Source organism: Schistocerca nitens, chromosome 4, assembly GCF_023898315.1.
Source record: "Schistocerca nitens isolate TAMUIC-IGC-003100 chromosome 4, iqSchNite1.1, whole genome shotgun sequence".
NCBI classification, from domain to species: Eukaryota; Metazoa; Arthropoda; class Insecta; order Orthoptera; family Acrididae; genus Schistocerca; species Schistocerca nitens.
Window position 1 is genome coordinate 145,944,346 of NC_064617.1, and position 26,711 is coordinate 145,971,056.

Genomic DNA, 26,711 nt, shown 5'->3' on the forward strand with positions numbered 1-26,711 from the left:
GGGATGAGGAAGTGGCTCTAGCTTTTTGCTTCTGTACCAGATCGGGAGGGTAGTTGCGGGATGCGAAAGCTGTTTTCAGTTTATTGGTGTAATGGTTCAGGGATTCAGGAGTGGAGCAGATTCGTTTGCCACAAAGACCTAAGCTCTAGGGAAGGGACCGTTTGATATGGACTGGGTGGCAGCTGTCATATTTTATTTACTCAGGATTGTCTGACATTTGGCATTACCCCCAAAGGCCTCTTTCCATGAGTCCCTATACCAGTTCCAAACTGAACAATCCATAGCCCTCACCCACCTAATCCTTCACCTACACATCAATTCAGCCAATGAACACACCCGTCAACTCCTATCCTTAATAAAAGTCCTCAATCTTTCCTCTCCCACATCCACACCGGCTGTTCAGAGCATCCTCCTACAGGCCAACCGCAAATTAGAACAGCATGCCACCCTCCACCTCAAAAAACTATCCAATCTCCTGGTTTCCCACCTCCAGAAAGGCAGACTATTGAACACGGGTCGACAATAGGTTTGCGAACTTATACCACTTATTGCCTGAACTGCCTGTTTCTGAGCCAAAAATATCCTTTGAGAATGGGAAGAGTTACCCCCAAAATATAATACCATATGACATAAGTGAATGAAAACAAGCAAAGTAGACTACTTTTCGTGTTGAACTGTCACTCACTTCAGATACCCTTCGAATAGCAAAAATGGCAACATTAAGCCATTGAATAAGATCCTGAAATTGAGCTTTCCACGACTGTTTACTATCTGTCTGAACACCTAGGAATATCAACTGCTCAGTTTCACTAATCACATGCCCATTCTATGGAATTAAAACATATGCTTTTGTTGAATTGTGTGTTAGAAACAGTAAAACCGGAGCCTTACAGTGATTTAGCATTAGTTTATTTTCTACAAATCATGAATGTATGTCGTGAACTGCACTATTTGAAACAGCCAATGTTGCACACAACATCCTTTACTACCAAGCTACTGTCATCGGCAAACAGAAATATTTTAGAATTACCTGCAATACTAGAGGGCATATCATTTTATATAAATAAGGAACAGGAGTGGCTCTAGCACTGATCCCTGGGCACCCCCTATTTGACTGTGCCCCACTCAGACCCCACATCACAGCCATTCTCAAACTGTGAATAATGATCTTTTGCTGCCTGGTGTTAAAAATAAGAGTTGAATCAATTGTGAGCTAATCCCCGTATTCCGTAATAGTCCAAATCCTGGAGCAATATTTTGTGATCAACACAATCAAAAAAGATGCCTAGCGTTCAAAACCTTTTGTTTAATCCATCCAGTACCTCACACAGAAAAGAGAATATAGCATTTTCAATTGTTAAAGCACTTCTAAAGCCAAACTGTACATTTGATAATAAATTATGTGAAATAAAATGATCAATTATCCTTACTTACTTAGCCTTTTCAATAACTTTATCAAACACTGATGACATAGAAATAGGTCTAAAATTGTCTACATTGTCCATCTCTCCCTTTTTATAAAGTGGCTTTACTACTGAGTACTTTAATGGTTCAGGAAACTGGCCATTCTTAAAGGAAAATTTACAAATATGGCTAAGTACAGAGCTAACACGTGCAGCACAATACTTTATAATTCTTGAAGGCACTCCATCGTATTCATAAGTCCGTCAGTCTTCAGAGTTTCAGTGGTTTAATTATTGACTTAGTCTTGCCCTCGACAGTATCACAAAGGAGTATTTCAGACATCAGTCTTTGAAAGGCATTATCCGAGTGAGTTATAAGATTCCCTGTAGGAAACTAAGTTTTTATTTAATTAGCTCAGAAAGTGACTGTTAAGTACTGCACATATATCTGACTTATCAGTAACATAAATATTTTTACTACTAACTGATTTTATATTGTCCACCTTGTGCTGCTGACAAGACACTTCCTTTAAAACTGACCATATGGTTATAATTTTACCCTGTGAATGAACTATTCTGTTTGCATACCACGTACTCTTTGCCTTCTCATTAACATTTTTAAGCACCTTACAGTATTGTTTCTAATGGGCTACTGTAGCTCGATTGTGACTACTTCTAACATTTTGATATAATTCCCACTTTGTTCTACATGATATCCTTTCCCACTAATCAGCCACACAGGCTGCCTTTACTACTAGTACCCTGTTTAGAACATTTTAATGGAAAGCAGCTTTCAGAGAGCATGATAAATATGTTAAGGAAAGCATTATATTTGTCGTCTATAGTATCGGCACTATAAACATCCTGCCACTCTTGTTCCTCTAACCAGGTATAAGAAACACTCTATTGCCATTGGATTAGCTTTTCTACATAGTTTGTTATTATATATGTCATTTATTGGAGTACAAAAACAGTTTATACTTAAAATTTGTGCATCATTGTCTGTAAGGCCATTCGCCCTTTTTCTAACAGAATGCCCATCTCATAATGAAGAATGAATAAAAATGTTGTGTATGGCTATGCTACTGATCACCTGCACAGTGGTTGTGTGTAAAAAGTGTGCATCTGATCATATGAGTTTAGGAGGTCTTCCAACATCCTTTTTCTTGCGCAGTTGCATACAAAATTAATATTGAAGTCACTACATACAACTAACTTTCGGTACTTCCTGTAAAGTGAACCAAGAACCCTCTCTCTGAAGTCAAAGTTAGGGGATCTGTAAACAACAACAATTAGAAGTTTAGTTTCACTAAATTCAACTGCCCCTGCACAACATTCAAATACCAGTTCAGTGCAATGCAGTGCCTATAAATTACTTGCTGTTTGAAGAAAAGTTGAAAAAGTTAATAGACCACAGAACAACTGTTTTGGTGATCAGTTATTTCGCCACTTCCCTTACTTTAGAGCTTAAGTAGTGTGCAGAAGCATGTCGGTGTTATACTAATGTATAAGAATCTGGTAAACTTTGAAATCACATGTCTTTGAGAGTTGAAACTTTTGTTAGCCTGAACAGTTGATTTGGAAATAAGAAATATTAAATGTTGCAGACATAAATTTTTTTCACTGAATGAATGTTTGACGACACCACATTTCTCTGTAATGATGCTATTGTGTTTTTGCAACTTCAGGATGTCTGTTAGCCGTTCACTGCGTATGTTTGGTGAGCCGAACAGACCTCCTGATTGGTTCTCTCAGAAGAACTGTGCTGTTCAGTATTCAATGTTGCTGGAGAACGTCGAAACACCCAAAAGGAAAAAGCGCAGTGAAAAAGGAGAAGTCCACGTAGAAACACCTGGGGAGAGTATTGTGAGGAAACTGACTAATGGTAAGAAAAATAGAAAATTAATATTTTTGTAGCACTGTAGTACATTTTAGCCATGTAGAAGATTTGTGAATCGATTTCATGTAATGTCTCTGTTTTTACACTCTTTCATACACCAAAAAATCAACTACTGTGCCCACTCATGTGTCATGCTTTGGAACTGGAACATTCGTTGGTGACATTTGAGCATGCTTGGTTTATGTGTGCAAGGAAAACAATGCAAAAAATCAGTATAAATGCATGGATATTTGTAGGAAAATTGAGTGTTGCCAGGAATAGTTGTGCACAGTGTATACACGATAGTATGAGGTCCAGTATACTGACAAATGCAGTGAAATGGCATCACATTTCATGTCTGTAATACAGTATATGACAAGATATGAACGATTAAAGTGGTAGAGGGTGGAACTCAATATATATAAAGGCAGTTGGCTTTGTGTGGTTTAATGTGTGGTTTAATGTGTGCATATGTGCCTCTACTGCTGATAGGAAACAGGTACCATTAGTGACAGTGTGTGTAAAGCACATAAACCATGGTTGTAAAAGTGCCATGTGGAAAACAGCTTGAGATGAAAAAAGCAAAAATCAGCATATACAAGGAAATGGGATTCCCTAATCTCCATATTGCTAAGAAGTTGTTCAAGTAGAATAATTGATAATTTGGTTAGATAAGACGTGTGGTATAGACAGAATGTAAGATACAGGTTAAGTAGAAAATTAGTTGAGGCATCAGGACGGTCCCTTTTGCCTAAAGCAAGAGCCCCACAAACTGTTATTCTTCTCAATTTGTTACTGATTTATGGTTGTCAGTAACTGTCAGGTGTATATGACAAATTTTGTCGAATGACAAACATCTTACATTCAAGAAACTACTGCAGTAGCTTGCTCTAACACCGTAGCAAAAATATGCTAGATCGGAGTGTGCTGAAAAACATACATCATGGACTTCAGAATGGGATAAGGTGATGTAAAGTGATGAGAAGCAACTTAATTTAGATAGGCTGCATGGATTTCAGTATTATTGGCATGATATGAGAACAGTGCAGCAGGTAAGAATGAGGAGAAATGTTGGTGGTAGGAGTGTTAAGTTTTGGGCAGCCTTCTTCATTAAAGGTAAATAATGCATTGCTTGGCTGAACACTAGAATGAGTTCCAACATGTACACTGTGATGCTAGAGACAGAATTTATTACAATGTATGAGGACCGAGGGAACGAAATTCTAATTTTTCAAAAAGATAATGCATTTGTGCATGTTTCTGCTACAGCCAAAAGTGGTTTGAAGATAAAGATACCAATTTCTTGCCATGGCCTGCATGTAGTTTGGATATGAACCCTGTGAAAAACCATTGGGGAATACTTGCAAGTCATGTTTATCACAGTGGAAGGCAGTATGAGGCTTCACGTGAGCTGAAAAGTGTGATAGGAGAAGACTGGGTGACAATTTCACTGAAAGAACTAAAAACCCTAACAAAATCAGTGCTGAAGAGAATTTTTCTGGTAATTAGGAATAACGGAGGCTGGATAGAGCATTAACAATTCAATAACATACTATGACAGTGAACGCATTTACACCAGTCTCCATCCAGGAAATGCAAATGCCTAATTTTGTTACTCGTGTTGCAAAAGAAATTAACTAATTCCATCATGATTGTTTGTAACTTATGTGTCTACTACTTTCATAGTAAATTTGATACAATATGGTTCAGATGTACTATTCCCCCCCTGCGGGTCCGGGGGTTAGAATAGGCCTGAGGTATTCCCGCCTGTCACACGAGGCGACTAAAAGGAGTTTCACACATTTTGGTTTTTATGTGATGGTTCCCTGTAGGGTCTGACCTCCATTATTCAAAATTTTCCTGAAGAGCGAGCCAATTGGGGAAGGGCGCCTTACAAGGTGCATCGTGTCCATCGTGCATTGAGATCTTTAGCCCACATGCTCATCGTCGCATTGCAGTCCTGCCAATTCTCAATCTCTTGGGCGAGGACAACTTCCTGGGTGAATTTTCCACCATGCACTATGCAGTGGCGATTTCTGCATCAACGATGAATATGGACTTCTTTGCACCTGATATCCAGCACAGTAGCCAGTCCGTTGTGGTGGGGCTGCCATGTACCCTGTTGGTTGTAGTCCCCTGACCACACAGGCTCTGCTGATGCCTGCGCCGTTAACTCCCCACGTATGCCAAGGGGTAGATGCCCATCCCCCTGGGGCATTGGGACTCTCGGCAATGGCCATCCTGCCAGGTGGCCTTTGCTGCAGCTGGGTGGTGCCTGTGGGGAGCGCCCCTAGTAGGAGTGGGTGGCATCAGGGTAGATGACATGCAATGAAGCGTAGTCCATCATCTCTTGCTGGTGGTGAAACACCAACAGTCTCTAAGTGTTCATGAGCTCAATTCAACACACAGAAGTACGACCCCAAATCGTTCCCCTCCCTGGCCACACCATGGGAGGAACGTCAGGCTAAGGATGGCAGCGGATATTATTCGCCCCAGTACCTTGTATGTTCGAGAGCCGATGGGGAATCTTTCATGACGATGAAGCCTCAGTTTTTTGTTGAGCATTTAGATGACAAGTTTGGGGAGGTGGAGGGCTTGTCCAAAGTGAGATTTGGGTCAATCTTGATCAAAACAGCATCCTCTGCCCAGTCACGGGAGTTTCTCGCTTGTGGATGCTTCTGTAACCATCACATCCCATAAGAGCTTAAATATGGTCCAGGGTATCATATTTCGCAGAGATCTCTTGCAGTCCGATGATGAGCTGCACGCCAATTTAGAGCGGCGAGGTGTACATTTCATCCGGCATGTCCACCGGGATTCCAAGGATAATCAGGTTGCCATCAGTGCCCTCATATTGGACTTTGATGGTGTTACATTGCCTGAGAAGGTCAAGGTGATAGTCTACCGGTGTGATGTAAAGCCCTATATTCCTCCCCTGATGTGGTACTTTAAGTGCTGGAAATTGGGCCATATGTCTTCCCGCTGTACTTCCAGTGTCACATGCCGAGATTGCGGATGCCCATCTCATCCCAGTACTCCATGTGCCCCGCCTCCCATTTATGTCAACTGTGGAGAGCACGGTTCGCCTTGCTCACCTGAATGCAGGATTCTCCAGAAAGAAAGGAAAATCATGGAGTACAAGACCCTTGACAGACTGACCTACACTGAGGCTAAGAGAAAATTTGAACGCCTGCACAGTGTGTATATGACATCATCTGACGCCACCGCTAGAACAGTTCTGGCACCATTAGCTCCCACAACCCCAGTCACCTCTCTGAGCCAGAAGACTACACCTGCCCCCTTGATGGTGGGTGGGGGTGGCATTTCCCTCCCTGTTGCTACTGCGCCACCTACTTTGGGAAACACTCCCCCCCCCCCCCCTCCTCCCCCCCCAACCATCGGAGACGTCTGTCCCCACTTCTAAGGCGGAGAAGCTTAAGTCTTCCTCGGCTTCTCTCACTAGGAAGGGGTCCCTTGGGTCACTCCCTTCCCAGGTTTCTTCTAGTGGGAAAGACGACACCTGCCAGTGGCTGAAGAGCCCAAAAGCAGCTGGTCATAGGGCTTCACGTTCATTCTCAGTCCCGGAGACTGAGCCAGTGTAGTTCTCCCAGACAGGTAAACCCAAGGAGCAGTGAGAGAAATCCAAAAAGAAAACTCCTAAGATCAAGGAAATCGCAGTGGCACCCACACCACCACTACCTACAAGCTCTGCGGCTGAGGATGGTGTGGAGATTTTGGCGTCCGCTGAGGACCTAAATCTCGCCAGACCCTCAGACACAATGGATATAGACTCCTCAGGCAATAAATCGTTGGCAGCAGGCGTAAACTGTCTCATTGAATGTTCCATGCCTTCCCAGTCTCACAATGTCATCCTCCAGTGGAATTGCAGCAGTTTTTTTTCCACCGCCTGGCTGAGCTATGGCAACTGCTAATCTTTACACCTGCTGTCTGCATTGCCCTCCAGGAAACCTGGTTCCAAACAATGCGGAACCCTGCCCTCCGTGGCTATAAGGGATATTAGAGAAACCGTAGCGACTATAATCGAGTGTCAGGTGGAGTTTGCGTTTATTTCCTAAACTCGTCTGTAGTGAACATGCGCCCCTTCAAACCGCTCTTGAAGCTGTGGCTGTCAGAATGACGACGATGCAGGAAATAGCTGCCTGCAATGTATATCTTCCTCCAGATGGTGCAGTACCCCTGAATGTATTATCTGCACTGATTGATCAACTCCCTAAACCTTTCCTACTTCTGGGAGATTTTAATGCCCATAACCCCTTGTGGGGTGGTACCATGCTTATTGGCTTCTCCCATCTATCCACTGGAGAGTACATGATGACCTGTGTGGTAGTGACCACTTCCTCATCTTCCTGTCACTGCCCCAGCGTCAGGTACATGGACGCCTTCCCAAATGGGCTTTGAACTAGGCGGACTGGGGAACTTCACCTCTGCTGTCATCGCTGAATCTCCCCGACATGCTAACATCAATGTGATGGTTGAGCAGGTGACGAGCACAATTGTTTCTGCGGCAGAAAACGCGATCCTTCGCTCTTCAGGGTGCCTGAGGTGTAAGGCAGTCCCTTGGTCGCTGGTAGTCGCTGAAGCGATTAAGGAGCGTCGGCGAGCTCTACGTGGCATAAGCGGCACCCTTCCCTGGAGCACCTCATAGCCTTTAAACGGCTCCGTAACCACGTTCGATACCTTATCAAACAATGGAAGAAGGAGTTTTGGGAGAGATATGTCTCCACCATTGGGTGCCACACGTCACCTTTCCAAGTCTGGGCAAAGATCAAACGTCTTTTCAGGTACCAGACCCCTACAGCTGTCCCTGGTGTTACAAGAAATGGCGAGTTATGTACCGATGCAAACGCGACTGCCGAGCACTTTGCTTGAGCCTTTGCATTGGAGAATTACCCCCCAGCCTTTGGCACACTCAAATGGCGGCTGGAAGGGAATGTCCTCTCATTCACTACACTCTACAGTGAATCCTATAATGCCCCATTTACAGAGTGGGAGCTCCTCAGTGCCCTTGCACATTGCCCCGACATAGCTCCTGGGCCTGATTGCATCCACAGCCAGATGATTAAACATCTTTCATCTGACTACAAGCGACATCTTTTAGTCATCTTCAACTGGCTCTGGTGTGAAGGCGTCTTTCCATCGCAATGGCGGGAGAGCACCATCATTCTGGTGCTCAAACCCGGTAAAAACCCGCTTGATGTGGATAACTATCGGCCCATCAACGTCACCAACGTTCTTTGTAAGCTGCTGGAATGTATGGTATGTCGGTGGTTGGGTCCTGGAGTCACGTGGCTTGCTGGCTCCATGTCAGGGCGGCTTCTGCCAGGGTCACTCTACCTCTGATAAGCTTGTATCCCTCAAGTCTGCCATCTGAACAGCCTTTTCCAGACAGTAACACCTGATTGCCATCTTTTTTGACTTACGTAAAACATACAACATGACTTGGTGACATCATATCCTTGCCACATTATATGAGTGGGGTCTCCGGGGATCACTCCAGATTTTTATCCAAAACTTCCTGTTGCTCCATACTTTCCGTGTCCAAGTTGGTGACTCCCATAGTTCCATCCATATCCAGGAGAACGGAGTCCTGCAGGGCTCTGTATTGAGTGTCTCTCTATTTTTAGTGGCCATTAACAGTCTAGCAGCATCTGTCGGGCCCTCTGTCTCACCTTTTCTGTATGCAGACAACTTCTGCATTTCGTACTGCTGCTCCAGTACTGTTGTTGCTGAGCAGCGCCTCCAGGGAGCCATCCACAAGGCGCAGTCATGGGCTCTAGCCCACGGCTTCCAGTTTTCAGTCGCCAAGTCGTGTGTCATGAACTTCTGTTGGTGCCGTACCGTTCATCCGGAACACGCACTTTACCTTAATGACAATCCACTCACTGTATTGGAGACATATCAGTTCCTAGGACTGGTTTTTGACACTCGATTGACTTATCTCCCTCACCTTTGTCAGAGTAAGCAGAAGTGCTGGCAGCCCCTCAATGTCCTCCGTTGCTTGAACACCACCAATTGGGGTGTAGATCGCTGTACACTGCTGCAGCTCTACAGAGCCCTTGTCCAATCCCGATTTGACTATGGGAGTGTGATTTATGGTTCGGCAGCACATTCAGCATTGCATTTACGCGACCCCATGCACCACTGTGGAGTTTGATTAGCGACAGGAGCTTTTAGGACGAGTTAGGTCACCAGCGTACTGGTGAAGGCTGGTGTCCCTCCTCTGCAGATCAGATGTGTGCAACTGCTCACCAGTTACGAAGCACACATTCATAGTTCCCCTGAGCATCCGAATTACCGTCTCCTTTTCCCGCCTGTGGCAGTCCATCTCCGACATCGGCAGCCTAGATCTGGGCTAACAATTGTGGTTTGCATGTGGTCCCTTCTCTCCAAACTGGAGTCCTTCCCTTTACCTCTATTTGCGGTTTGTCCATGTACACCTCCATGGTGTACACCTCGGCCGCAGCTTCGTCTGGACCTTTTGCGTGGCCCTAAGGACTCTGCTAACCCCGGCGCTCTCCGCTGTCACTTTCTCTTGATTCTTAATGTGTTCCGGGGCTCTGAAGCAGTTTGCACCAACGGCTCAATGGCTTATGGGCACGTAGGCTTTGCATATGTTCGTGGAGGACGTATTGAGCAGCACTCCTTGCCAGTTGGCTGCAGTGTTTTCACTGCAGAGCTGGCGGCCATATCTCGTGCTCTTGAGTACGTCTGCTCATGCCCTGGTGAGTCGTTTCTCCAGTATACCGATTCATTGAGCAACCTACAAGCTATGGACCAGTGCTACCCTCACCACCCTCTGGTAGCGTCGATTCAGGAGTCCATCTATGCCCTGGAACAGTTTCGCCGTTCTGTGCTGTTTGTGCCGACCCCAGACACATCGGAATCCCCGGCAACGAACTTGCCGACAGGCTGGCCAAACAGGTGACGCGGAAACTGCTTCTGGAGATAGGCATCTCTGAAGCTGACTGCATTCTGTCTTACACTGCAGAGTTTTCCAGCTTTGGGAGAGGGAATGGCATAACAGCACGCACAGAAAACTGCGTGTCATTAAGGAGACTGTGAATGTGTGGAAGTCTTCCATGCAGGCCTCTCACAGGGAATCAGTTGTCCTCTGCCAGCTCTGCATTGGCCATACGTGGCTAACGCATTGTTACCTACTCCGTCGCGAGGACCCACCTCAGTGTCGCTGTGGCTCCCAAATAACAGTCGTCCACCTCATGCTGGACTGCCCACTTTTAGCAGCTCTGCGGCATACGTTTAACTTTCCCAGCACCCTGCCTTTGGCGTTGGGTGACAATGCCTTCACAGCAGCTTTAGTTTTACGTTTCATCTGTGAGAGTGGGTGTTATACTTCTATGTAGGTTTTAGCACATGGCCTTTGTCCCTCTGTGTCCTCCACCCTAGTGCTTTTAGGTTGGAGGTTTTAATGTGTTGCAGAGTGGCTGGCTTTCCCTTTTTATTCTCGTGGTTGGCCAGCCATTGTAATCTGCTTTCATGTTTCCTCTTTTCTGTTTCTAGCGTCTCTCTGTTGTTTTCTTGTCCTCTTTTGTTCCTTATAGTGTTTGTTGCCTTCCCTTTATTCTTGTGGCTTTTCCTTTCTTTCTGTTTTGTGTTATATGTTTCGTCCATTTTATTCTCACACTTGTGGCATTGTTTTATTAGGTACAAGGGACCGATGACCTCGTAGTTTGGTCCCTTCTCCCACCTTTAAACCACCCAACCAACCAACATTCTACTATTACTTTTGTAGAAACCCTGCCTTTGTATTGATTTTCATTACTATATGTACAGGTGAAGGCAGACAATGGAAAATCCAGGATGAAATAATGAGATATATCGTGATTAATGATGGAAACTTATGTAGCTGAAAGTTCGCAATACTAAAAGCAAAAAAAGTTCAGTAAACTAGGATTATAAAAGGCATACCTTAAGAACAATAAGTGCTTCTTCATCTTTGATACTGTGAAACAAACATCATCTATCAAACAAGTGCTCATAGCTCTTAAGGTATGCATTTTAGAACCCACATTTACTAGATTTTTTGTTTTGTTTTTTTGTTTTGTTTTGTTTTGTTTTTTTGTTTTGTTTTGTTTTTTTGTTTTGTTTTGTTTTTTTGTTTTGTTTTGTTTTTTTGTTTTGTTTTGTTTTTTTGTTTTGTGTTTTGTTTTGTTTTGGTCCATACTACCTCCTCCCAAAATAATGAAAGCAAAGAGCTTATAGTAGAAGAGGTTTGTTTTATAGTGTCAAAGATGAAGAATTGCTCATAGTTCTTAAGGTATACATTTAGAGACCATGTTTGCTAGACTTTTTTTGCTTCAGGTATTGTGTACTTCCAACTACATGCATTTATGCCATTGATTGTGACACACCCTGTACATATTAGTGTGTGTTCAGTTGAATTGCCTTATCTATTGGTCAAATGTCTCCTCTATACAGTGAATGGTTGTCCTTATATGCTTTGTATTCTATATCAAGTTCTTTATTTCTTGAAAGACTCCATTTGCGTGCTATGTGACATTCTACATTGAAAACTGGAGATAGGCTTATGGACTTGTCAGAAGTGTAAGGCTGTTGTTTTCTTGTGCATTATGTTTGTTTAGCACCATCCTATGAACAACTCTGTTTCTCTTGATGAGACCAGTAATGTGTTAGAGGAAAGTGACTAGCTGACAGGTGAGCTTCCTCTTTGCAACCAGAAATGTTTTTTGGGCGCTCTTTGTGTGTTACAACATTCTCCTTTGTGGAACTCTTGGTGGTTTCCAGTTGAGTGTTAACTGAGGGTATTGTACTATTTAAGTTACCATTTTTTAGAAAATCTGCCTGTAGTTTCAGTTAACAATAGGATACAAGATTCACCTTCTACATTAAGGACCAGCAATTTTTTTTTCACCTAATTTGTCAATTTTTTCTGGGTAATCAGCCTGGCCCTTTGTCTTAGCCACTTGGCTATCAAGCCGCTATTATAAGCATCCAAGTGCAAAAACAGTTTCCCATCAGTGACCAGTGAAGTTAGCAATAGATAGGGCCCAGCTTTGTTCAGCCCTCATTCCCATCTGAAGATGGAAGGCTCGCGGCATTGACAGCGAAATGTGATAACCTGAAATGAATGTCACTTGATTCTGCTTGTGTGTGGTTGGACACGTGGGTGTTTATTGAGCTAACATTCCTTTTTTGCACTGTATTTTGCTTCATTTAATAAAGTGGATGAGGTTTATGTAGCCCTCTTAGGCCATTGTTGATTTTACATTCCTTTCTAGTCTATCTTCTGTCACTGAAAAACATGTAAAAAATCTGTACCAGACTGCAGTTAACAAGAGTCAATGGACATGAAAGGGAGGGACTAGTTTGAGAAGGATGTGCGAAAGGGCTGCAACCTATCCTCAGTATTATTCAGTCTGTACATAGAGCAAGCATTAAAGAAAACCAGGGGGAATTATAGTTTAGAGAGAAGAAATAAACACGGAGGTTTGCCAATGACACTCTTGTTCTGTCAGAGACAGAGACATAGATTAGTTGAACGGGATGGACAGTGTCTTGAAAAGAGGTTATAAGTTGAACATCAGCAAAAATAAAACCAAAATACTGAAATCAAGTGATGCTAAGGAAATTAAATTAGGAAATGAGACATTAGAACTAGTTTGTGCGTTTTGCTGTTTGGGCAGCAAAGTAACTGATGATGGCTGAAGTAAAGAGTATATAAAATGCAGACTGCAAGTAGCAGGAAAAGAATTCCTGAAAAAGAACAGTTTGTTAATAAATGATAAATTTAAATATTAGGTAATCCTTATTGAAAGTATTTGTCTGGATTGTAGCCTTATGTGGGAGTAAAACATGGATAATAAACACTATAGACAGGTGGAGAATAAGTGTTTGAAATATGCTAGTAGAAAAAACTACTGAAAATATAGTTTAAATAGATTAACTAATGAAGTACTTAACTAGACTGGAGAGAAATTAGCTTTTCGGCATAATTTGACTAAAAGAAGGTCTAAGTTGTTAGCGCACGTCATGAGAAATCAATGAATAATTAATTTGGTAATTGAGGGAAATGGGGGGGGGGGGGTTAAAATTGTAGAGGAAAGCAGACCTGACTACAGCCAGCAAGTTAAGGTGGATGCAGGTTGTTGCAGTTGTCTAGAGATGAAGAGACTTTCTTAGAATACACTGTTGTGGAGAGCTGCATCAACCAGTCTTCATGGAAAACAACAACATGCAAAATCTATACCTAATGGTGGCAAACTTTTACAGCCCAAGCACTACTTTATTTTCCAAGAAAACTGTGTAGTAATTAAAATAAATAGGTAACACTATTCTGGACATAAGGCAGTTTTGTTTCTGTGGGGTATCTTGACAGAGAAAGTATGTCATGTCTTTACTTGTGTCCCTCAACAAGAGGGCTTGTGAAAGTGTTCAGTATGCTAAACTTGCCTTCAGGTCACCTTATTGGCCTTATGTTCACTTGGCCTGCTCTGTCATGTTGGACAGTGAAAGTTGGTTGGTTAATGCGAGCATAGACGGTCTCCACTTCACCAACTAAAGTGATTCTCCCCATGAGGTTGTCATTTCAGATTTCTCATTTGCTTTGTATTTAAATAATATAATTAAATAATATACATATTCATAGTTTGATTAAAAATATGGATGTTAGTAATGGGACAACCACATGTAAGTTTGGCCCACCTAACAAAAAGTGTTGTGGTTATTTGAATTCGACCAGTTTCTTGGGTGTGCATCAGGAACGTCATTATATGATTACATTACATCATTTGTTTTCTGTAAAGCAAGCATTGTGGCAAGTATGTTGACTTAGGTGTACAAGCTGTATGTGCTCCGACATGAGGAAAGTGGTGATGTCCTGGATGCACACTTACAAGAAGATGGAATGCTCTGTATTACAGGAAGACTTCAAGAATCACATTTAGGTTGCCTTCTCTTGTGTATTCCAGAATGCAGTTATTTCAGACTCATTTGTAATTGTTACAAACCTAAAAAGAGCACTGGTTGTACATATTATAATGTGTTTCACATATTTATCACTATTCATAATAGTTTGAAATTGTATAAAACAGAAACTTGTCACATTTGCTTTGTATTTAAATAATATAATTAAATAATATACATATTCATAGTTTGATTAAAAATATGGATGTTAGTAATGGGACAACCACATGTAAGTTTGGCCCACCTAACAAAAAGTGTTGTGGTTATTTGAATTCGACCAGTTTCTTGGGTGTGCATCAGGAACGTCATTATATGATTACATTACATCATTTGTTTTCTGTAAAGCAAGCATTGTGGCAAGTATGTTGACTTAGGTGTACAAGCTGTATGTGCTCCGACATGAGGAAAGTGGTGATGTCCTGGATGCACACTTACAAGAAGATGGAATGCTCTGTATTACAGGAAGACTTCAAGAATCACATTTAGGTTGCCTTCTCTTGTGTATTCCAGAATGCAGTTATTTCAGACTCATTTGTAATTGTTACAAACCTAAAAAGAGCACTGGTTGTACATATTATAATGTGTTTCACATATTTATCACTATTCATAATAGTTTGAAATTGTATAAAACAGAAACTTGTCACATTTGCTTTGTATTTAAATAATATAATTAAATAATATACATATTCATAGTTTGATTAAAAATATGGATGTTAGTAATGGGACAACCACATGTAAGTTTGGCCCACCTAACAAAAAGTGTTGTGGTTATTTGAATTCGACCAGTTTCTTGGGTGTGCATCAGGAACGTCATTATATGATTACATTACATCATTTGTTTTCTGTAAAGCAAGCATTGTGGCAAGTATGTTGACTTAGGTGTACAAGCTGTATGTGCTCCGACATGAGGAAAGTGGTGATGTCCTGGATGCACACTTACAAGAAGATGGAATGCTCTGTATTACAGGAAGACTTCAAGAATCACATTTAGGTTGCCTTCTCTTGTGTATTCCAGAATGCAGTTATTTCAGACTCATTTGTAATTGTTACAAACCTAAAAAGAGCACTGGTTGTACATATTATAATGTGTTTCACATATTTATCACTATTCATAATAGTTTGAAATTGTATAAAACAGAAACTTGTCACATTGTATGGATGTATGTTTTAACAGAGCGCATTGAAGAGCTTAAACTAATGATGCAGGAGAAGAGAGCTGCTTATTTGCGACTTAAGGAAGAAGTCATGCAAGTGAGAGCTGGACATGCTGATGACCGGTTACCAGATATGCTGCGAGAAATTGAAGAGTAAGGAATTTTTAATGTCCATTTATATTAATGACAGGTGCAGTGAGTACCAGCTAAGTGTAAGCTGAAGTACTGTTCTTTCAGTTTGATGGTAAAAAATGTAATGATGGTAGAGACAAAACTACTGTAGTCACACAGATGCAGCACTACTGAAATACAATCCTGAATCAGATTTTTGAGAGCATATGGCTTGGAAGAAAAAATCGGAGCAGGGGAAAATGCATTCATTAATGTATTGACCTTTGATTTCCAACAAGTTATCCATTCTCTTTTCTGTGCATGCTTCGTTTAAGTATCTTCATCTTTCTCTCTCTTTCACATGAATTCCTGAAGAGAAAACTGTGTTTGATGAAAGTTGGTCTAGTGTTATCTTTATGCATAGCGGAGAATAGACGGGAGTAACTAAAATTTTAAAATAATCACCTTTTTGACCAACAAAAGAAATTTGCCTGTTGCTGTAAGTGTGTGTGTTTTTTATGAAAGGAAAGAAGAAAAACAAAATGAAGCACTCTTCATATGGGCCAACCTCCTTACTAAAACTGTTGGTGGATCATCTGATTTGAGGTTTGGCTTCTGAATATAATTTGACGTGCTTCTGACTCTTCTTTTTCTAGTATTTAATTTAGATATTTTTCCTGCCTTGTTAAACCGCCTTGTTAAACCACATTTTGTAGGTTTATAGAATTTTATTCTGGATGATAATCATGGCTGCACTGGTTTTTGTTCACTACATTCTTTTACAATTGTGGTGCAATACCCTGAATGTCAGATCTGATTAATAGTGGGTTCATTAATGAAGCAATTTAGCAAGTTCCAGATTTCATGTTATTGTTATTAAAAGGATAACAGACAATATTAATAAATAGTCCAAAGAAACTGTTTGTCTGCCGGCCGCGGTGGTCTAGCGGTTCTAGGCGCTCGGTCCGGAGCCGCGCGACTGCTATGGTCGCAGGTTCGAATCCTGCCTGGGGCATGGATGTGTGTGATGTCCTTAGGTTAGTTAGGTTTAAGTAGTTCTAAGTTCTAGGGGACTGATGACCAGAGATGTTAAGTCCCATAGTGCTCAGAGCCATTTGAGCCAAACTGTTTGTCTGTATTCTATGGTCATACAGTGGCAAAAGATTTCTCTTTTGCCTCTGGCAAATCTGCAGTTTCTGGATTCTCTGTCACACCATTTGTCTCATTGATGGGTAAACCTTTAAATCACCTGTCTGAAGCTTACAATTGTCAGTTCTGAGAACCATCTGACTTGAATGATGAACATTTAGGGAGAGGATTGATTTATTCGGCATTTCTTGTCATTCTGGGACCCTCATAGTTATCACTTTCTCGGCAGGGATTGTGGGGTAGTACAAAGTTGTTACCAAGACCCACCAAAATCACATTTGTCTTGTGCAATTCAGAGTACTCTTTGCTTTGTAACTCTCTTGCTATAATAAAGTTGATTTTCACAATTCTTTGTTACCTTGTTGGATGTTTTTAAGTTTAAATTTCAATGCTCTTTGTTAATATTTATTGTCACTTCAGATTCTGCCTCTTTTCCTTACAGTATTCAGTTGAATTATTACAGAAGTTGTTAAAGTTGAAGCACCTGTTACCGCTTCCCATGCCATGTAGTAAAAATTTTGTTCGTGTATCGTCCTTGAGTCCATTTATCATGTTCTAGAATAGCACATTGTCATCAGAATCACCATAACTGGCATCTCTCCCAGTAAGAGGAATTAGTCTCAAAGGGACTCTCCCTGCTTCTCCTTCTGACTAGGCAGCTGTTTCAGATTCTCTGCAATACTGGTCATCACGGTGATTTCTTGCTAATTTTCTTTCAGTGCAGACTGTGGTTCAAGTTCTTTTTTTGCCCTAAATATAAAGCTTAGCCAAAGCAACAAGCAATTTGTCTTCAGAACAGTGCAGCTGTTTCCAAATCGTTAAATTTTATGACTTATCAAAGTTTAAGATCTACTTTCTGACTTAGTATGAAATGTTGGTACTAAATGGCTTAGTAGTGCCCTTAATGTCATAAAACAGCAGTGAAATTTTACAATGATCATATGGATGTGGTGAAGATTGTACTTTGCCTCTCTTGTCTGTTTCTAATTTGGAATTTTTTTTAGTCTACCTTCATCTGTATACCACAAGCCACCTTATGCCATGTGATGGTGAATGTTCTGGCACCACTATAATTTTTCTTCTTCCCTGTACCATTTCTGTATGGTGTGTAAGAAGGACGAATGCCGATAAACCTGTGTATGAGTTCTAATTTCTGATTTTCTTCTCCTGGTCTGTTTGTGAGCCATATGTTGGAGGAAGTAATATGATTCCTGCCTCTTCTTGGAACATAATTTTTTGGACATTTGACAGTGACCCCTCTTAATAGTAAATAACATTTGTCTTGCATTGTCTGCCACCAGACCAGTCGGTTTCACTATGCATCACCTTAAGACTCTCATACTCATTAAGTGGTTCTGTTAGTAAGACTCTCACACTCACTAAATGATTCTGTTGGTAAACATGATGCTCATAATTATATCTCTTATATATCTTTTATTAATCCAAACTGCTAAGGGATCTGACCAAGCAGTACTCAATTATAGGTATTACAAATGTTTTATAAGTTATTTCTTTTGTGGAGTTATTACTTTACCTTAAAATTTTTCAAATGAATCTCAGCCTTCTATCTACTTTTCTCATAATTAGTTTCATATGTTTATTCCACTTGAGGCCCTTCTTAAGTTGCTGCTAATAATGTAACTAAACAATAATGGACTTGCGTATCTATTTATACTCGGAACATTATTTATTTATGTTCAGGTTTAACTGCCAGTCCCTGCACCAATCATTGATCATTTGCATGTCTTCCGACATTTTGCTACTGTCTTCTGAGTTACAACATTCCTATTGGCAACACTATTGTCCACACAACTTGGGAATGTAACTGGATGATGTAACCTCCTGAAGAAACATTCTTTGTCGCAAGGGACTATCAAGAGTCTTAAGGGATCGGATACGTGTGAGAGTTTTTTTGGTATGATCAGATAGTATTTGCAGAATTGTTTACACACAAGACAAATTTTCAGTAATTGTTATTGTCTCACTCTTACTTAAGAATACTTTCTGTAAGTGGCTGAGAGTCATTCGAGAGCAGATATAGGAAGCATTTACACAGAGCAGTGAAAGAGAGTCGGTGATAGCTGAGAGATCACCTTCCATCAGTGAGAGGGATTGCATTTAAATAAGTGATATTTCAGTAACAATTATGAAAAGTGTAAGTTGCTACTCACCATAAACATGACACATTGAGGTGCACACAGACACAAAGAAAAGACTGTCTCTCTTTTCAGAGCCTGATGATAGATAATCAAAGCTCAGGCAAAGGATGTTGTTCAGTTTTGTTCCCTTGGGTGGATTGGGTAACAAAAGAGGTGCTCCTTTGTAGCTGGTTTGTGGGAGTGGGGGAACGATTGGGGGTGTATGGAGATGTGGCATGGGAAATCTGTTTGTGGAATAGGTCTGGGGGTAGTGCCTGTCTGTGAAGGACTTTGTGAGACCTTCAGCATACTGAACAAGGGTGGTCTTGTCACTGCAGATAGATCTTCTGCAGGTGGCACGTTGTATGGGAGGAATTTTTTGGTGTGGGAGGGATGACAGCTATCTAAATGTGGGTACTGTTGGTGGGTTTAATGTGGACAGAGGTGTGTGTGTGTGTGTGTGTGTGTGTGTGTGTGTGTGTGTGTGTGTGTGTGTGTGGAACCATCAGAGAGTAGGAGGTGAATGTCCAAGAAGGTGGCACACTGGTTAGACGAGGACCAGGTGAAGCAGATGAGGGAGAAGGTGTTGAGGTTGTGAAGGAATGAGAGTAGGGTGTCTTGGGCATGAGTCCATATCATGAAGATATCATTAGTGAACCTGAACCATACCATTGTATTGAGATTTAAGGAGGCTAGTAAGGTTTCCTCTAGATGGCCCACAAACAAGTTGGTGCAGGAGGGTGCCATGCGGGTCCCCATGACTGTGCTGTGGATTTGTTTGTACACCTTCCCTTCAAATACAAACTAATTGGTTGTTAGGTTAAAGTTATTAAGGTGTTGGAGGAATGAGGTAGTGGGTCTGGAGTTTGAAGGACATTGTGAGAGATAGTGTTCAATAGCAGCAAGACCATGGGTATGAGGGATGTAGGGATGTGTGTGTAGAGGGAAATGGTCGCAACAATGACAGTTGGGGATCCAGGAGGTAAAGAAAGGTGTGGTGATGGTGAATACTCTGTGGTACATTTGAAATAAGAGGTAATTGGTTGGAGATGTTAGTCAGTGAAGGCCGAAATTCTTTCAGTGGGGGTACTATAACTGAATATGATGAGATGTCCAGGATTGTTAGGTTTGTGAATTTTGGGGAGCATGTAGAATATGGGTGTGCTGCATGCCATAAGGATGAGGAGGAAAATAGATTCAGGGGAGAGTTTGCGGGAAGGGCCTGAGGCTGTCAGCAGGGATTGGAAGTTGTGTTGGACTTCTGGGATGGGATCACTTTGGCAGAGTTTATTGGTGGAGGGGTCAGACAATTGGCAGAGGCCATCTGACAGGTTGTCACATTGTAGCAACAGTGGTGGAGCTGTTGTCTGCAAGTAGGATCTGTTTTGAGGCTGTGTATAGCTATCATTTCTTCTGCTGAAAGATTGGTCTTCTTGGGAAGGGAACTGTGGAAGAATTGAGAGGCCAAGATGGAGGTAAGAAATTCCTGGGATGTGACCAGGGGGTGGTTAGGTGGGGGAGGATCTTGTTTGGCTGGTGGTATGAACTGGGAGAAGCAGGGTTCAATATTGGGATTAGGTTGGCTGTGGTTGGAGGGACTGATGGTAAAGAAGTCTTTCCATCACAGCAATTGGTAGGAGGAGAGTAGATCTCTGACAAATCAACCATGGTTAAATTTGGGTGTAGGACTGAAGGTGATGCCTTTAGATAGGACTGAAACTTCGGTGGAGCTGAGGATTTATGTGGAAAGGATAAAAACGATGTTCCAGCACTTGATTTAGTGGGTATTGGTAGGTAGTTTTGGGGGATATTGTAAATTGAAAAGGTCACCTAGGCAGTGCCAAGGTGCTATGAGGGGTTGAAGAGGAGGAACTCTCTGGGTGAGACATAGGTTTTATAGTGATGACCGAAGGTGCCACTAGGAAGTCAGCAGGTTGGATAACTTATGGAGATGGTGTCTGGAATGCTCTTGCGGGTGCTGGAGAGCATGGTTCATCCATTCCTGCTAACATCATCGAATAGTGTCATCACTCCTATTCAAATGAATAGTGGCGTTAGTCCTATTCAAATGTCGAGTGATTCACCCATTACAACAACTGGCTTCTTTGGACCAAGTACACCCCGTTTCTCAAATCCTGACATAAGTGTATATCCTGACATAAGTGTATATTGTTCACACACCTGTATGTGATGCTTAGTTACTGTCCAACTGAGTGCACGGAATAAAATTTGCAAAGAATTTATGCCCTGGTATTGCGAAGTCCCCTATTTTGTCCTTGCGAACTGCACAGTGAAATTGTGTTGCAACATCACTCATTCACTCATTGCCCACCAAAGTTTGCAGTTTTGCATCTTCTGTTGATATCTGTATGAATATCAGTTTGTGATGCTTTTTTGTATTTTCCACACCTTCCTGTACCACACACACTTGTGAACCTTAACTTAACCAACCCCCTTCCTCCCACCACGCCCCTCTCTATGCGTGTGTCTCAACACATGCCAATTCCCATACTTCATTCGTTCCATTCTTTTTTCCCGCATTTTTGTACATTTTTATGTAATTGAATGTGCATATTTTTACATATTCATGCTTACTTTTAAGAATTTTGTGTATTTGTGTGTATTGCTGTGTGTTGGTATCTATTTTTACGCTTCTTTTTCTGTTATCTAGTTCCCCTCACAACCAATTAACACATTAATTTGCCTGTTACGAATATCACTTCCTGTTTCTCCAATGACATCCATGCTGCAATGGACCCCTGCTCTATCTTTCTGCATCAGTTCAGAAATGTATCCCTTTCCCTGGCTAAAACCCAGTCCCACATCTTGTATAAACCCTGGAATTCCTACCCCCTCCCACACCACTGGACTAACCATAAAAATTTCTTTCACTGGATTCCATCACTCCTTTCACAGTGACCTTTTCATTTTCACATTCTGCCAGTTCCTGTGCCTCACAAACCTGGTACTGAAGCAACAATTTTTCATGTAACAGGCATACCAAAACCACCTGTGCTCCATCCGTAAGATACTGCTACTGTGAAATCCCTACTGCATACATCACATCTCTTAAAACTGAATCTCTTGCTATTCAGCATCCGGAAGAGCATTCCAGACACCACCTCCATAAGTTATCCAACCTTCTGGCTTCCTACTGCCACCTTGGACACCACCTTCCAACACCTATCCTACCCACAGTATTCCTCCTTGTCAACCCCTCATCGCACCCAATGCTGCCTAGGTGACTTTTTCAGCAAACAATACGTCCAAAGCTACCTACCAATACTCCACTAAATCAAGTGCCAAAACAATCCCGGAACACTGTTTACCTTTCCACCTAAATCTTCAGCCCCACCAAAGTTTTAGTCCCATCCAAAGGCCTCACCTTCAGCCCTACACCCAAATTTAACCGTAATGAATTTGTCAGAGACCAACTGCCCTCGTCCCGAACCCTGCAGTGGACAGACTTCTTTACCACCAGTCCTTCCAACAATGGCCAACCTAATCCCAAAATTGAACTCTGCTTCTCCCATTTCATATCACCAGCCAAACGTGAACCCCCGCCACCTAACCACCCACTGGTCACATTCCAGGAATTCCTTACCTCCAACTTGGTCTCACCATTCTACCCCAGTTCCCTTCCCAAGGACACCAGCAGAAGAAATGACAGCCATACACAGCCTCAAAACAGATCGTACCTGCGGACAAAGGTTCCACCACTGTTGCTACGAAGTGACTACCTGGCGGATGGCCTCTTCCAATTGTCTGACCTCTCCACCAATGAACTCTGCCAGAGTGATCCCATTCCAGAAGTCCAACACAAATTCCAATCCCTGCTGAAAACCTCACACCCTTCCCAAAAACTCTCTCCTGAACCTATTTTCCTCCTCACCCCTATGACACCCATCTTCTGCATGCTCCCCAAAATCCACAAACCTAGCAATTCTGGACTCCCCATTTTAGCTAGTAATTGTGCCTCCACTGAAAGAATTTCGGCCATCACTGACCAACAACTCCAAGCATTTGGCAAAAATCTAGCCTTCCACATTAAAGGTACCAAGAAGTTCCTTCACAGATTCTACATCACCACCCTCTTTACCTCCTGGAATCCTACTAGTCACTCTTGACTCCACATCCCTACACACCTACATTCCTCAAACCTATGGTGTTGTCACTATCGAACACCACTTCTCCCAGCATCCTTCAGATTTCAAACCCACTACCACATTCCACATACATCTTACTGACTTCATCATAATATGCAGATACTTCTCCTTTGAAGGGAAGGTGTGCAAACAAATCTGTGGCACAATGACAGGCACCCACATGCTAACCTCCTATGTCAACCTGTTTATGGGCCATGTAGAGGTAACCTTACTAGCCTCCCAGAACCCCAAACCCTGATGTGGTTCTGGTTGATTGATATCATCTTCAAGATCTTGACTTATGGCCAATAAACCGCAGCCTCATTCCTACATATTTGCAACACCTTCTCACCCATCTGTTTCTCCTGGTCCTTCTCAACTCAGCATGCCACATTCCTGGGTGTCTACCACCTCCTCTCTGATGGCTCTATCCATTTCTCTGTCCACATTAAACCCACCAACCACCAACATTGCCTGCATTTAGACAACAGCCATCCCTTCCACAGGAAAAAATATCTCTCATACAGCCTGCCACATGGTAGCTGTGTACCCTCAGTGACAAGAATGTCTTTGTCCAGTATGGCGAAGGTCTCTTAAGACCTCCACAGGCAGGCAGGTGTCATCCCCTAGACCTACTCCACAAGCAGATTTCCTGTGCCACAACCCCCCCCCCCCCCCCCCACACACACACACACACGCCCTCAATCTTCCCACCACCCCCAACATTCAGTTATGAAGGAGTGCTTCCTTTGTTACCCACTGCTACCTCAGACTGGAACAACTGAACCACATCCTTTGTCAGGACTCTGATTATCTGTCATCATGCCTTGAAACGAGGGATATCCTACCCAAGATCATTCTCATCCCTCATAAAGTGGTGTTCCGTCACCAGCCCAACCACCACAATATCATAGTCCATCCATATTCCACTCGCAATCCCAGCCCCTTGCCACAGGAATAATATGCATGTGGAAGACCTAAGTACAAGACCTGCCCAATCCAGTGACCCAGGACTTTCTATTGTGGTCTTACACAGGCTTATCCTATCCTGTCAGAGTCTGGGTCACTTGTGAAAGCACCTATGTCATATATTGCAATCATTGAACAGCTTTTCATATTGGTATGACTATGAATCAGCTGTCCACCAGGATGAATGTCTACTGCTGAACTGTAGCAGAGAGCAGAGTGGACTACCCTTAGGCACATCAGGCAGCTGGACATAACATGCATGATTCAGTGGCTGCTCATAATTCAGAATGTCTGGATCCTCCCTCCCACCACCAGCTTTTCTGAACTGTGCAGGTGGGAGTTCTCCCTACAATACATTCTCTGCTCCTAAAATTATCCCTGCATAAACCTACGGTAACCTAGCGTCCCTACACCTAACAGAACTCACTCCCCCTCTCTTGATCCCCTTTCCTGTGACCTCCTCCCAATTTGCATCCCACTCACCCTCATTGTGTGCTGTTATTTGTCACTGTTTCCACCAGTATTTTTTTCTCTTTGATCCTCTCCTTTATGCTTTCCTTTTCCTGTCCCTCCCTTGCCACAAAGACTCGTGACGCTGTGTAAGTCCCTGCTTGCTCCAGCAGACAGTTTTCTCTCCCTCCACCCCATATCGCATCCACTTCCGTGCCCCACTCCTGATTGTCAGTGCAACAGTTGCAGTCTGGGTAGGGTGGTCAGAGATTGCAGTTGTGTGTGTGTGTGTGTGTGTTTTCCTTTCTTTTCTAAAGATGATTTTTCTATTTTAGTAAGTTTAATGTGGACTCTAACTTCACTTGCTTTTCTCAGTCTGATTTGTTCTGATTAACAGAGATTAGGTTTGATGCTGAATTAACTAACCTATTAAAAAAAAAAAAAGTATTGGCTCTCACTTACTTTTTATCCAATGACCAGTTCCGTGAACAGGCATGTGGAATTGCAGTGGGTAGTCCTTTGTCACTTAATGTTACTAACCTTTTTACGGGAGATTTAGAGGAACAGGCCCTGGAGTCAGTGGCATTGATACCCGCATACCTTTTTAAATATGCAAATAATACTTTTGTTAGTTGGCCTTATGGAAGTGAGAATTTAAACAGCTTTTTAGGACATTTTAATTCAATCCACCCAAATAATTGTTTCATGATGGAGCTGTAAAAGGATGGCTGTCTTCCTGTCCTAAATGTATTGGTCAAGAACAAAGTTTGATGGTACTCTGGGCCATGCCATTTTATAGGAATCAAAGTCACACTTCAGGCTGATAGTTGTCACCATCTGGCCCAGCATGAAGGGAAACATTTGTATCTTGGTTCATAGGGCCCTTGTCATCACACATCATGGAAGTTTCCTTGGTACCAGTCATTGTATGGATTATATCGACACAGTGATTCTTACATGCACTTCCAGGTATTGGGATAGTGATATTAAGGAAGCAGATGGCATTAAATTTGCAAGTGATGTTATAATTGAAGACTGTTTTAACAAAACTCAACAAATGCAATTTACAGTATTTTGCAGGAGAGGTATTTTTAGTTGTACTCAGAATAATTGCTTCAAAAATTTAATACTGGTTACCTATGTGGATAGGGATTGATGAGGGAATAACTGAAGTTCATCACTAACAGCCTTTATTGAGGAAAAAAGTTAAAAATTGCACATTTTTACAAAGCTCAACATATCCTCTTCTTCAGGCATGTTTCTTCTTTATTTTATGAAGCTAGATGGTATATTTATACATTCTAAGCATTTCATTTCAATGGGCTCTCAAGTTTAATACATTTTGTAGACAATATATGAATAAGAAATTAACAATATATCGATTGAATTAATTTTTTGCTTGTATGTTGATACATGAACAGGAGTTTCAGTAATAAAATGTGTGTCTCACATCTTAAACCTATTATGACACTCATAGTGATATGTTTAAATGACAACTAAAGCAGTAGTTTGTATTTTAATACAGTGTTTGGATTTAATGTTGTGTAATACGAAGCAATACTGAAACACAGTCCTGATTGATGTGAAGGTTCTTCATAATACAGAATTTTGACTTCAGTATCATTAGCTTCCCCTTGTAAACTTTTGAATAGAACACTTTATTTTCCTTTGAACCATTTTCAGAATAAGACCTCAGCTTCTTCAAGTTATTAGCTCTATTTTTGCTTTATGTGATCCACTGATGGAAGTTGAGGTGCTTCTAACATTATTGAAGCACCTCTCTTACCAGGTTTCAGCACCTCAACAACTATCGGTGAAGCAAAGTATTTTGGAAAAGGCATTGTGACGCGGTCTTAGGTCTTCTTACATAATGCAGTACTTTTGCCACGGGTATCTTAAAAGGTGGTTTCAAACAATGGAAACTCCAGTTCGGAAAATAAACAATAGAAGGGAAAAGATAAGATTGCTACTCACCGTAAAGGTGACATCTTGAGTTGATTTGTAGACAGGCACAACGAAGAGACTTACACACATTTAGCTTTTGGCCAAAGCCTTGTTCAGAAAAGGAAATCCTGCACCCATACCCTGCTATCCCTTCTCCTTCCCCTTCCCCTTCAGACTGGTGCCTTCATTCAATGTGACAGTTGCATTTCTGTCTAAGCTTCCAAAGATGGCGGTCATGTGTGCATGAGGCATGCTTGCTTGTGTGAATGAATGACCGCAAATTCTGTCTGACCTGCCAGAGTTGGCAGCCTTATGTATGCGTGAGGTGTGCTTGCTTGTGTGTATGAATGGTGTGTGTTTCTCTCTTTCTCTTTTGCGGATGAAGGCTGTGGCTGAAAGCTTTGTGT

General features: G+C 41.9%; 1 protein-coding gene across 3 annotated transcripts in view; it reads left to right on the forward strand.

Annotated features, from left to right (window-relative positions):
* Window positions 1-26,711, forward strand: part of LOC126253031 (bromodomain-containing protein 8) — a 279,380-nt gene that overhangs the window by 18,805 nt on the left and 233,864 nt on the right. For all 3 annotated transcript variants that reach the window (XM_049954097.1, XM_049954098.1, XM_049954099.1), the window contains exons 3-4: window positions 3,092-3,288; window positions 15,419-15,551. In XM_049954097.1, coding sequence (XP_049810054.1) covers window positions 3,092-3,288; window positions 15,419-15,551 — 330 coding nt within the window. The remainder of the gene's footprint in view (window positions 1-3,091; window positions 3,289-15,418; window positions 15,552-26,711) is intronic.